Source organism: Heptranchias perlo, unplaced genomic scaffold (assembly GCF_035084215.1).
Source record: "Heptranchias perlo isolate sHepPer1 unplaced genomic scaffold, sHepPer1.hap1 HAP1_SCAFFOLD_64, whole genome shotgun sequence".
In the NCBI taxonomy this organism is placed as follows: Eukaryota; Metazoa; Chordata; class Chondrichthyes; order Hexanchiformes; family Hexanchidae; genus Heptranchias; species Heptranchias perlo.
The window spans coordinates 1,581,352-1,595,656 of record NW_027139666.1 but is presented as its reverse complement, the minus strand read 5'-3'; the positions used below and the strand labels follow the sequence as shown (position 1 = coordinate 1,595,656).

The window sequence follows — 14,305 nt, the reverse complement described above, 5'->3', positions numbered from 1 at the left end:
GAGCGACCATAACATGATACAATTCCTCATTAAGATGGAGAATGAAGTAGTTGAATCCGTAACTAGGATCCTGAATCTAAATAGAGGAAATTACGAAAGAATGAGGTGCGAGTTGGCTATGATAGATTGGGGAGCTTTACGAAAAGGGATGACAGTGGACAATATTTAAAGAACATGTGCAGGAATTACAACAATTATTCATCCATGTCTGGCGCAAAAATAAAACAAGAAAGGTGGCTCAACCGTGGCTGACAAAAAAAAATTAGATCCAAAGAGGAGACATAAAAATTTGATAAAAACCGGGTGTCTTTTCTACTCTAAGTACAGCCTGCCTTTCTAGTACTTTCTCTTTATCAATTTTTAGCCCATCCAGTATCTCAACGACCTCCTCTTTTACTCTGACTTTTGTTGCATCTTCTTCCTTGTTACAGACAGATGCAAAGTACTCATTTCGTGTCTCAGCCTTGCACTCTGCCTCCATGCATAGATCTTCTTTTTGTCTTTAATCGGCCCCACCTCTCCTCTTCCTACCCGTTTACTATTTATCTGCCCATCGAAGACTTTTGGATTCCCTTTTACGTTGGCCACCAGTCTATTCTCATTCTCTCTCTTTACCACTTTTATTTCCTTTTTCACTTTCCCTCTCTACTTTCTCGATTCAGCCCAGTTCTCACTTGTGTCATCAACCAGACATCTGTCATACACCCCATTTTGCTGCTTCATCTTAATCTCTATATCTTTCGTCATCCAGGGAGCTCTGGCATTTGTTGCCCTACCTTTCCCCGCGTGAGAATGAACCTAGAAAATACCCGAACCATATCCTCCCTAAAGGCCCCCCATTGTTCGATTACAGTTTTGACTGCCAATCTTTGATTCCAATTTACCCGGGCCATATCCGTTCTCAACACACTGAATTTGGCCTACCTCCAATTTAGTATTTTTATTCTGGATTGCTCCTCGTCCTTTTCCGTAACTAATCTAAACCCTATGATATTATGATCACTATTCCCTAAATGTTCCCCGAATGATGCTTGATCCACTTGACCCAATATTCATTAATGTTTTGGGTAAAACGCATTAAATACCCTGTTCTTGCATCCGTTGGTGTTCCGGATAAGCAATTATCTCATCCGTTCATGGTGTAAATCAGTTTTAACTCTGCTGCTGAAATTTACAATTTTTTTCTCCCATCATCTTTTACAGAGCCACCTGTTGTGTTCTACCGGTTGATATCGTGTGTAAACATGGTACGCTTTTGGCCTTGTGGCAGCTGCATTATATCTGCAATAAACGATGTATCCAGCCCTGAGAATGTTACTGGCTAATTATCTGTACCAAATGTATTGAAATCAGATAATTGGGCTAAGGCGTGGCATCATACCACGAGGAGCTGTTAACAGTTTCATGTTGTGGAACTAACCCGTCCTGGAATATATTTTCATGAATGTGTTTTCAGTGATTGATACCGAGACAGTTCACGGTCTCAGTTTTACAAGGAGTCAGTGCAGTGTCCTTTCTCCCAAATAACATGGTTCAGTTGAACTGGGATTTCAAAGTATTTATTGGTTATCACTGTTATGAAATATTATTTCATTGTGTGTGTTCCTGCCACAGCTTTAGATGTCTGGCCACTGAACTGAGATTCCTGCTGACTCTTTCACATAGTATCACAGTATCATAATAGGTACAGCACAGGAGGAAGCTATTTGGCCCAACGTGCCTGTGCGGCTTTTTGAAAGAGCTATCAAATTAGTCCAATTCCCCTGCTCTTCCCCCATAGCCCTGTAATTTTTTGGCCTCAAGTATTTATCTAAGTCCCTTTAAAAAGTTAATATTGAATATGCACCCACCACATTTACAGAAAGTGCATTCCAGATCGTAACAACTCGCTGCATAAAAAATGTTTCCTCATGTCGCCCCTGGCTCTTTTGCCGATCGCCTTAAATCTTTGTCCTCTGATGACCGACCCGTCTACCACTGGAAGGAGTTTCTCCTTATTTACTTAATCATAACCATGCATGATCTTGAACACTTCTAACAAATCTCCACTCGACCTTGTCAGTTCGAAGGAGAACAATCCCAGCTTCTCCAGTCTCTCCACATAACGGGACTCCCTCATTCCTGGTACAATTCCAGTAAACCTCTTCCGCAACCTCTCTAAGGCCTTGACATCCTTTCTGAGGTACCGTGCCCCGAATTGAACACAATATTCAAGCTGAGGCCTAACCAATGAGTTATAAAGGATTAGGATAACTTCCTTGCTTTTGTAGCGTCTGCCTCCAGCTGTACTATCCTCTACCTAGCTGTACTTCCCCCAGATATACTATCCTGTACCGAGCTGTACTGCCCCAGCTGTACTATCCTGTACCTAGCTGTACTGCCCCAGCTGTACTATCCTGTACCTAGCTGTACTGCCCCAGCTGTACTATCCTGTACCTAGCTGTACTTCCCCCAGATGTACTGTTCTGTACCTAGCTGCACTGCCCCCAGCTTTACTATCCTGTATCTAGCTGTACTGCCTCCAGCTGTAATATCTTGCCTCCAGCCAAAGGAGGACCAGTTGTCACAGTGTGTCAGATACCCTCCCGCACCAGGGTTGAAATCGGTTGGAGGTCGGGAGCTATGTCAGTTCCGTGTGTCGAGCTGGTATTCCGCAAAAACTGAGCTAAGTCCCCGTGAATGAATCTTTTTGTAAAAGTGTTTGTTCTTTATTTTTTTAAGTTCACTGCAAAATGCGCCAAAGGGAATAATTCGAACCAGAGAACATCACAAGTTTTCTCTTTTTATATATTCATTATCAGGGTGTGGGCGTCGCTGACAAGGCCAGAATCTGTTGCCCCTTCCTAGTTGCCCTTGGGAAAGTGGTGGTGAGCCTTCTTCTTGAACGGCTGAAGTCCGTGTATCCCACTAAGCTGTTAGGTAGGGAGTGCCGAAGTATTCATCTCGTAATATATTCTCTGCTGCACAACATCACCGCAGTCTTCAACTGGGTCAATTCAAAGGAGCTTACGTTGATGCAATCATTCCACAAACGTGTATGTGGTGGGAGAGCAACACTTCAGGAGGGGGAAAGTGTAGGTCTTGTTCTGTGTTCTGCAGTGCTTGACTGAAGTTAGATACAGGGTGAAGCTGACTCTATAGAGGGTTCCTAACCCTAAACTCCAACCCTCCCTGACAACCTCTCGTCAGATTACAGTGGCATTAATAGGATTCGGGTTTTGGTTAGGGCTGGGACTAGTATAGGGTTAGGGTTTGGCTCGGGCTATAAAGTCAGGATTAGGGTTCGGGTGTCTGGTTTAGGGTTAGGGTTTAGGGTAAGAGTGTCAGGGTTAGGGTGTTAGAGTAAATGGAAATCCCAATTCCTCTATCTCTGCAACCTCCTTAAAAATCATTCAGTCCTCTGACTCTTGCCTGTTGTGCCCTTCTCCCCCTCGCTTCTTCCCATTATGAGACCTTCAACTGCCTCCACCCGATTCTATGGAATTTCCTCCTTAATAAGCGACAGGAACTTTTTTGATCACTTTGTACAGGTTGATTTCTATTTCTGGAACACTGTGAACAATTTCGGAGTTAAAATGCTGTGGAATGAGCTCCTCGTGAAAATTCATGGCTCCCATGACCTCACGCATCCTCGAGCAGATGTAAATGATAGTGTTTTGGTTGCTCAGATGTTGTAGGGTCTTGAGCAGTAAGTGGTATTCACGTTTCTTGTAGACGATATCGGATCCCAGGATGATGTCGTAGTCTGTTGGAAATTGATCATGGTTTACACCCCACGAGAGAGCAGAGACTTTTGACCGCTGGATAATTGAAGATGGGACATTGTTGGCCACGTTTAGTTCTATTTGATTCAGAACTTCTGGTTTGTCTGTCAAGGTCACATCTCCACCTGCCAGAAGAATGTAAAAGAGCAATGACGTATCTTCACTTATTGCTTCCCTATGACCCCAACATGTAAATGGTAAATTTGGGCAAAAGGGATTCGGGGCAAAGCAGATTAACACAGCAAAGGCTGTGAACGATAATGATGAACTTGTGCAGTGTCACAGCATTGCTCAGCGATTCCATTAGCACAGCGGTTATTTCACTGGTTTAGTAATCCAAAACTGCGGAATAAAAATCCAGTAACCTGAGTTCAAATCCAACCACGGCAGTTTGAGATTTTGATTTTCAATTCATAAATATCAATATAAAAAGCTGGTATCAGTAAAAGGGGCGATATTGACTTTCTGCCATCGCGTAAAACCGGTGACAACGAGTTTGTCGCCCGTTGAACATTCCTCCCGATTTCTATTTTTAGCTATCACACGTTTTAAACTGCCGCTCGAAGTCAACATCCGCCCCAAAGTGACAATGAATCTATCCGATTGTCGCAAAAAAACAATAGGTTAACTAACGTCCTTTAGTGAAGGAAACCTGCCGTCCTTCACCAATCTGGTTTGTGTGTGACTCCAGTCCAACACCAATGTGGTTGATGCTTTACTGCCCTCTCGTGTGGCCGTGAGCCACGCCGCGGTATCAAAATAAGGATAAAGCTGCGATCCAGGCATCGAATTGGGACAGAAAAAGGCACACCAAGCCCAGCTGACCTTGCAAGTTCCTCCTCACTATCAATTGGGGACTGTTGTCAAAGTCGGGAGAGCTGCCTCACAAACTAGTCAAGCAACGGTCTGACATACTCAAAGAATCAGACCTGTTCTCACTCTGAGGAAACCCTCCATCGTGTCGTGTGGCACCTCCGCCCTGCTGAGTGGGATAGATTAATAACAAATCTCGCAGCTCAAAACCGGGCACTTATGAGGCGCCATGGGCACTAAGCAGCAGCATAATGGAATGCCACAACAATCTTGTCATCGCAGGGCCCGACATATCCCTCACTTCTCCATCACCATCAAGCTGGGTGACCAAATCTGTTTCAATGAGGAATGTAGAAGAGCATGCCTGGAGCGGCACCGAGCGTATTTGAAAATCAGCTGCCAACTTGGTGAAGCTGCAGCAAAGGATTACCATGCATTATAAACAGTTAGAGCACCATACATTATGAACAGTGAGAGCACCATGATTTCTATGCAGCGAGAGGAGCATGCATTATAAACAGCGAGAGCAGCATGCATTATAAACAGCGAGAGCACCATGCATTATAAACAGTGAGAGCACCATGCATTATAAAGAGTGAGAGCACCAGGCATTATTAAAAGTGGGAGCACCATGTATTATAAACAGTGAGAGCACCATGCATTATAAACAGTGAAAGCACCATGCATTATAAACAGAGGGAGCACCATGCATTATAAACAGAGGGAGCACCATGCTGTGCACAGAGTTCAGCAATCCCCAAACCAAACAACCAGGTTAAAGCTCCGAAATCCGGTCACATCAAGTCGCGAATGGTGGTCGCAAATTAAGCAACTAACAGGAGAAGGAGGCTCAGTGAACATTCTCATCCTCAACAAGAGCGCAGCCCAGCACATGGGAACATGAGAACATAAGAAATAGGAGCAGGAGTAGGCCATACGGCCCCTCGAGCCTGCTCCCTCATTCGATAAGATCACGGCTGCTCTTCGAACTCCACTCCACTTTCCCGCCCGATTCCAATATCCCTTGATTCCCTGAATGCAAAAAAAAGTTTGATGCGCTTGCAACAATCTGCAGCCAGAAGTGCCAAGTGGATGATCATTCTCAGCCTCTTCCTGAGGTCCCCATCCTCACAGATACCAGTCTTCAGCCAATTCCATTCACTCCACGTGATAACAATAAATGGCTGAGTTCATGGACATGGCAAAGGCTCACGGCTGCAGTGTTGAAGACCTGTGCTCCAGAATAAGCTGTGCCCCGACCTGAGCTGTACCAGTCGGAACTGTCATCTATCCGACTAAAAAATGGAAAATTGCCCAGGTATGAACTGTCTACAAAAAGCGGGACAAATCCAATCCGGCCAATTACCGCTCCATCAGCCTACTCTCAATCATCGCCAAAGTGATGGAAGATGTCGACAGTGCTATCAAGCGGCACTTACTAACCAATAACCTGCTCACCGATGCTCAGTTTGGGATCCGCCAGGACCACTCGGCTCCAGACCTCATGACAACCTTGGTCCATATATGGAAAAGAATCCTGAATTCCAGAGGTGAGATGAGACTGACTGCCCTTGACATCAAGGCAGCATTTGTCCGAGTGTGGCACGAAGGAGCCCTCGTAAAACTGCCGTCAATTGTAATCAGTGGGGAAACTCTCAAGTGGCTGGAGTCATACCTGGTGCTAAGGTACATGAGAGTGTTTGTTGGAGGCCAATCATCTCAGCCGCAGGACATCGCTGGGCAGTGATCAAGCCCCAACGATCTTCAGCTGCTACATTAATGACCTTCCCTCCATCACAAGGTCACAAGTGGGGCTGTTCGCTAATGATAATGATAGGGACACAATGTTTATTTCCTTCAGTAATTCCTCAGGCAATGCCGCAGAATACACGGCCTCCGACCTGCTCTTGCAGCCACACTATTTATGTGGCTGGTCCAGTTAAGTTTCTGGTCAATGGTAACCCCCAGGATGATGATGGTGGGGGATTCGGCGATGGTAATGTCGTTTGATGTAAATGGGAATTGGTTAGATTCTATCTTGTTGGAGATCGTTATTGCCTGGCTCTTGTCTGGCACGAATGTTACTTGCTACATAACAGCCAAGCCTGCATATTGTCCAGGTTGTGCTGTATGCGGGCACGGACTGCTTCATTATTTTATTCCAAAGCATGCTTAGTGTTTTTTGGAATATAATTTGGCCATCAGTTGGGTGCTGGGCACGTGACTGGAGCTCACAAGGACTCAAAAACATGATCAAAAGCTGCAGCTTCCCCGTTTAATATCTGATCAGAGTCGAGATGTTCAGGATGTTGTGCAAATATTACATTGAATATAACCAGGCCATTTCTGATCGGTATCTAGTTCTCAGCTCATCAGCTCAAGGAGAAATGTGATCAAATGTTTCACTTTGTCATTTTCTGGAATTTTACGCTTACTCGATTTTCACAGATCAACAGCAGTTCAATTGAGATCCCGCTCCCCGATGGGAGGAGGGACTTTCTCCATTATGGCAGGTGGAGCGGCTGAGTCTAGAAAGCTGCGAATTTTCTGAGGCATCATTCTTATTGCCTGAGGTGAGGGTCCTGTGCTTTGAAAGCATTCTCTATCAAACAGAACAAAACTGGAGGTGAAGAACTGTCAACCCTGGTTAGGCCGCACCTGGAGTTCTGTGAGCAGTTCTGGGCACCGCACCTTCGAAAGGACATATTGGCCTTGGTGGGAGTGCAGCGTAGGTTTACGAGAATGATACCCGGACTTCAAGGGTTAAGTTACGAGGAGAGATTACACAAATTGGGGTTGTGTTCTCTCGAGTTTCGAAGGTTAAGGGGTAATCTGATCGAAGTTTATAAGATATTAAGGGGAACAGATAGGGTGGATAGAGAGAAACTATTTCCGCTGGTTGGGGATTTTAGGAGTCGGAGGCGCAGTTTAAAAATTAGAGCCAGACCTTTCAGGAGCGAGATTAGAAAACATTTCTACACACAAAGGGATGTAGAAGTTTGGAACTCTCTTCCGCAAACGGCAATTGATACCAGCTCAATTGCTATATTTAAATCTGAGTTAGATAGCTTTTTGGCAACCAAAGGTATTAAGGGATATGGGCCAAAGGCAGGTATATGGAGTTAGATCACAGATCAGCCATGATCTTATCAAATGGCGGAGCAGGCACGAGGGGCTGCATGGCCTACTCCTGTTCCTATGTTCCTAACAGTAAAGACCTCAAAAGAAGAACAGACTGCAGCGTTCACAAAACGTGCATATTACTGGGGGTTTAATCACCCCAATGACCAGTCACTGTCATGGTCCTTCTCATTATATAGCCGTCCTATTCCATTACAGTTCATCGCTCAACCTCACACATGCAATGTGCTATCGCTTGGAAAGTTTAACTCACCCAGCAGGATTGCAAGAATCCCCACGATCCCAGTGCCCGACCCCAATTCAATCATCTTCTTCCCAGAAAAACTGATTTTCTCTTTCTCAAAGAACCGGCAGAGAACGAGGCCCTGAAACAAAATATGGCATTAACGTTAGAATTCGTTCACCTGCAACTTTCTGAATCCAAGTTCACACTACAAGGGAGGTTGCAAGAGAGGGTGCAAGGGAGGGAGCATGTGTCGGAGCAAGGGAGAGTGCAAGGATAGGTGCAAGGCAAGGTGCAAGATAGTGAACAAGGGAGGGTGCAAGGGAGAGAGCAAGCGTGGATACAAGGGTGGGAGCATGGGAGGGTGCAAGGGAGAGAGCAAGCGTGGATGCAAGGGTGCGATCATGGGAGGGTGCAGGGATCAGTGCAAGGGAAGGTGCAAGGGAAGGTGCAAGGGTGCGAGCATGGGAGGGTGCAGGGATCAGTGCAAGGGAAGGTGCAAGGGAAGGTGCAAGGGAGGGAGCAAGGGAGGGAGCAAGGGAGGGTGCAAGCTAGTAAGTAATTCTTAGGAAGATATAAATCTAGTACTTAGTTCCAAGGAAGATATAAAAATCTGAACATCGTGTTGTGATGGGTATAAACTCAATATTTGATGTCAAGAATGGCGCATACCATGCACATGGTGTCAATGATGGTGTATACACCGGGAATGGTGTCAAAGATGGTGGATACACCGCGCATGGTGCTAAGGATTGTGTATACTCAAGGGCAATTGGGGATGGGCAATAAATACTGGGCTGGTCAGCGACGCCCACATCCCATGAAGAAATAAAAAAAATACCTCGTGCACGGTGCTAACAATCGTGTATATACCGCACAAGGTGCCAAGGATGGTGGATACACAGTGTAGGGTATCAAGGATGGTGGATACCCAGTGTCGGGTACCAAGGATGGTGGATACCCAGTGTAGGGTGTCAAGGATGGTGGATACCCAATGTAGGGTGTAAAGGATGGTGGATACCCAGTGTAGGGGATCAAGGATGATGGATACCCAGCGTAGGGGATCAGGGATGGTGGATACCCATTGTAGGGTGTCAAGGATGGTGGATACCCAATGCAGGGGATCAGGGATGGTGGATACCAAGTGCAGGGGATCAAGGATGGAGGATACCCAGTGTAGGGGATCAAGTATCGTGGATAACCAGTATAGGGTGTCAAGGATGGTGGATACCCAGTGTAGGGTGTCAAGGATGGTGGATACCCAGTGTAGGGTGTCAAGGATGGTGGATACCCAGTGTAGGGGATCAAGGATGATGGATACCCAGCGTCGGGGATCAGGGATGGTGGATACCCATTGTAGGGTGTCAAGGATGGTGGATACCCAATGCAGGGGATCAGGGATGGTGGATACCAAGTGCAGGGGATCAAGGATGGAGGATACCCAGTGTAGGGGATCAAGTATCGTGGATAACCAGTATAGGGTGTCAAGGATGGTGGATACCCAGTGTAGGGTGTCAAGGATGGTGGATACCCAGTGTAGGGTGTCAATGATGGTGGATACCCAGTGTAGGGGATCAAGGATGATGGATACCCAGTGTAGGTGATCAAGGATGGTGGATACCCAGTGTAGGGGATCAGGGATGGTGGATACCCAGTGTAGAGTGTCAAGGATGGTGGATTCCCAGTGCAGGGGATCAAGGAGGGTTTAAACATAATACATGGTGCTGGTGGAGTATTAACCCCATATCGATTGCATGGAGGATACATCATTCAGTACTTTGTGCCAGATAGGGTATAAACCGAGTACATGACGATAACGACGGCATAAACCCAGGGTATGGTGAATTGGAACGTATAAACCCAAGACATGATACAAGAAGGTTATATACCCATTACATTGTGTGAGGGAGGAGGAAAACCCGGTAAATATGGCCTGGAGGGTAAAAACAATTTAATGGTGCCATGGATGGTATGAAGACAGAACATGTTGCCATGGATGGTATGAAGACAGAACATGGTGACATGGATGTTATATATTAGGTGTAGAGTAGTTATGGAAAGAGACATTGATCAATCAAAGGTGAAGTTGCTGAGGGGTAATTCCAGTGAGTTGAAAAGGGATCCGGCCCATGTTGAATGCAAACAAAGACTGGCTGTAAAAACAGTAAATAAGCAATGCGAGGCCTTCAAGGAGAAGCTAGTTCGGGCGCAAACGAAACACATTCCTATGAGGGAGTTAGGAAGGGCATCCAGTGCTGGAGCTCACTGAATAATTGAAAATATAGAGAGTAAAACGAAACAGAGAAAGGAGGCTTATGACCAATGTCAGGACCATAATACATTAGAAAATGAAGCAGAATACAGAAAGTACAGAGGAGAACTGAAAAAGGAAATAATACGGGCGAAGAGAGTGTACGAGAAAATAGTGGCAGATAACATAAAAGGGAACAGTAAAGTCTTTTATAAACAGACAATTACCAAAAGGAGAGTCAAAGGAAGGGTGGGGCCAATTAGCGACAAAAGAACGAACTCATTGTGGAGTCGCGGCTTGGGTACGAAATGAAAACATTGCATCTACATTCACAAAAAAAGAGGATGCTGCCAATGTCCCAGTAAAGGAAGAGACAGTAGAGGATGCACTAAAAAGGTTGGCAGGACTCAAAGTAGAAAAGCCACGCGGTCCAGGTGGGTTGCATCCTAGGTTGTTGTGGGTAGTAAGGGTGAAAATAGCAAAGGTTATAGCCACAATCTTTCAATCCTCCTTGGATATGGGGATGGTGCCAGAGGACTGACTGGTTGCAAATGTTATTCTCCTGTTCAAAAAAGGGGAGAAGGATAAACCTGGTAACGACAGGCCAGTCAGCCTAACGTCGGTGGTGGGGAAACTTTTAGAGACAATAATCTTGGACAAAATTAATTGTCACATGGAAAAACATGTTTTAATAAATAACGGTCTGCACGGATTTCTTAAAGGCAAATCGTATTTGATAAACTTGATTGAGTTATTTGATGAAGTAACTAATAGGGTTGATGGTTTTCGTGCAGTTGTGTTTGTTGACATGAATTTTCAAAGTACCACGTTGCAGATGAGTTAGCAACATTGATGCCCATGGGATTAACAGGACAGGGGCAGCGTGGATATGAAATTGGCAAAGAGACAGAAAGCAGAGTGTAGTTGTGAACGGTTATTTCTCAGGCTGGATGTGTTCTCCAGGGGTCGGTATTTACACCATTGATCTTTTTGATATGCATTAATGAACTGGACTTGTGTATAGAGGGTATAATTTCAAAGTTTGCAGATGACACGAAACTCGGAAATGTAGTAAACAATGTGGAGGCTAAGAACAGACTTCAGGAGACCAGACACACAAGGGAAATGGGCAGACAAATGGAAGATGAAATTTAACGCAGAGAACTGACTGTGAAATGATACATTTTGATCGGAATAATAAGAGACATTATAAACAAAATGTTACCATTTTGAAGGGGGTACAGGAACAGAACGAACTCGGGTTGTACGTACACAAATATTTGAAGGTGGCAAGACAAGTTGGGAAGGCTGTTAAAAAAGCATACGGGACCCTTGATTTATAAAATAGGCACAGAATACAAAAGGAAGGAAGTGACGCTAAACCTTTATAAATCATTGGTGAGGCCGCAGCAGGAGTATTGTGTCTCATCCTGAGCACCACGTTAGGGAGAATGTCAAGGCTTTAGGGACAGTGCAGTGTAGATTTGGTAGAATGGTACCAGGGGTGCGGGACTTCAGTTAAGTGGGGAGACTGGAGAAGCTGGGTTTGTTCTATTAGACCAGAGAAGTTTAAGATGAGATTTAAAAGATGTGTTCAAATTCACGAACGGTATTGATAGAGTAAAAGTGTAAAAAGGGGTTCATGCGGTTGGGGGTTATATATTAGCATAGATAGAGGATAGGTTAACGGACAGAAAACAGAGAGTCGTGATAAACGGGTCATATTCAGGTTGGCAGGCTGTAACTAGTGCGGTGCCGCAAGGATCCCTGCTTGGGCCTCAGCTTTTTACACTCTATATTAATGAATTAGTTGAGAGGACCGAGTGTAATGTATCCAAGTTTGCTGACGATACAAAGATACGTGGGAAAGTAAACTGTGACGAGGATCCAAAGAGTCTGCTCAGGGTTGTAGACAGGGTAAGTGAGTGGGCAGGCAGATAATTAATTGGAGACATGACATGTGGTGAGTGGAGCAGGTTTGGGAGGAACAGGTGACTTTGGACCTATGGTTCCCAAAGCTCTCCACCACTGGAGGGTTTTCCTCGCCTCATGTCTGGGTCTGTTGGAGACTAATTCATTCGGTTTGATTGCTATTATTTGTCTGCAACTCGGTTCTCACTGTGTCATGTGACTACCAGGAAAGGAGACGGCGAACAATAATCTTTCTTCTAGCAATTCCGATGTTCTTATGCATGTTCGTCTGCAAAACCAATTCATCAAGTCGGGCTTCCTCAACATGGCGGGGGTGGGGGTGTTGGCGGTTGCTGTCGTGGAAGGAAGAATCTCTGAGTTTGGTTTCTCTCTATCAGATCCAAGCATTTACTCCAAACATTGGACTTACAGCTTCCCAGATTATTGATGGTACCACTAATTTATTGCTGGAGACCCTAGTGATTCTCAAAGTGTGCCCGCAAAACTGATAGCGACTTTCGAGTTTGTTGCTGTCCTCCGTGGAGTCGGGGCTGCTGAAATGCTTCTTTTCCTGCTGTGTTTCCATTATCCTCTCTGAGCTCACTCTGTACTGCTTTGATCCTTGTTGAGCCACTGCAGTCTCCAGGTAGGTTTTGTCCAGGGGTCTGGATGTGAGCCTGTCTCGGTTTCAGCTTTCGGTGCGTGCAGTCCGCTTGTCCGACAGTGGATAAAACAATACAAACTCTGATCTGGAAACACAATAAACTTTAATTAATTAGCATCCCTTCTCTCACCTCTTCCCCAACAAATTTGATAATAACACATTAACGCAATATTCAAAAGTTTCTGAAAGTTCCTCATTAAGAAAGGGAACAAATAAAGTCAGTATGCAGAGAGCCGAAACTGTGGGCCTTTATCTGAAGGCAGGGACGGTGTTTGCCTTACACTGCGACTGTTGTTTTAGTGAAGTTACTCCCTTTGATCCAGAGCTGCTCAGCTTACAAACCTGGCAGAAGAGCTTTTGTTGCGAGCCGTGGTATCATCGACCCAACCTCGGCCGGGTTGGTGAGCAGCCTTTCTCTGCCGCCCACTCTTGACCAGTTTCATGTTCTTCACCTGTCTCACCAGCCTCACCGTTCAGTAACTGCCTTTTCCCACTGTGGTGGTGACAGTCACTGCTCCATGCTGCTCACTGCCAGCGGGACGATGTGATAGGCCGCTGACTCTCGGCGCTTTGTTGCGCAGTGTCTTTATTCATTTCTTATCTGACTCGAGTTACAACGAATCGATGGGGAACAGCCTAGATTCCAAACACTTTTGAATATTGTGTTAATGTGTTATTATCAAATTTGTTGGTGAAGAGGCGAGAGAAGGGAGACTAATTAATTAAAGTTTATTGTGTTTCCAGCTCAGGTACCGGCAAGCCCTCAGTGATCAGCTAATTAACGTAACTGGATCTGCTCAGGGCTCCGTGTAATTGCACGGCCCAAAAGCTGCACTGTTTTAAGGTCAGCAACATTTCAAATTATCATCAGCACAGAGCACCGAAAACTGATGCCTTTGACCCGGACGGTTGAATTGTTTTTTTATTTTAAAATGAACATGGAAATCAATTTATTTGCCAACAACTAACTGCAAATATTCAATTATCCGCCTTCCGGTTACTTTCTACCAACCGGAAAACTGTTTCCAAACTGTGCCCTGTCGGAGTGCTTGGAAATCCCTGGTTTAACAAAGCACCACCTGGAGGATGGGGCAATGATTCTTTGTGCTTCGGAAGCCTGTCGATCGTTACCCTCATTTCTGTAGTAAGAAGATCCCTAAATATCAGGTAATTCAGCAATTGAAAAAGATTCATTCTTGGATTGAGAATTGGCAATTCACAGACTGAAAGCACATTAGAGCAGGAGGAGGCCATTTAATCCCCTCGAGCCTGTTCTGCCATTCAATGAGATCATGGCTGGTCTGTAACCTAACTCCATATACCCGCCTGAGCCCCATATCCCTTAATACTCTTGGTTAACAAAAATCTATCAATCTTAGAAATAAAATTAACAATTGAGCTTCCATCTACTGCCTTTGTTGAAGAGAGTTCCAAACTTCCACCACCCTTTGCGTGCAGAAGTGTTTCCTAATCTCACTCCTGGAAGTTTTGGCTTTAATTTTAGGCTATGTCTAACCCTAACCCTAACCCAAACCCAC

The 14,305-nt window shown here is 45.1% G+C and overlaps 1 protein-coding gene across 1 annotated transcript; it reads right to left on the bottom strand.

Moving 5' to 3' along the window:
• Nucleotides 1-3,491: 3,491 nt before the first annotated feature.
• LOC137317967 (EEF1A lysine methyltransferase 3-like) lies at nucleotides 3,492-12,689 on the bottom strand. Its single transcript, XM_067980959.1, has 3 exons — nucleotides 12,534-12,689; nucleotides 7,972-8,083; nucleotides 3,492-3,889 (listed from the first exon to the last, which is right to left on the bottom strand). Exons 1-3 carry the CDS (start codon nucleotides 12,687-12,689, stop codon nucleotides 3,492-3,494), a joined length of 666 nt encoding a protein of 221 aa, XP_067837060.1.
• Nucleotides 12,690-14,305: the final 1,616 nt, after the last annotated feature.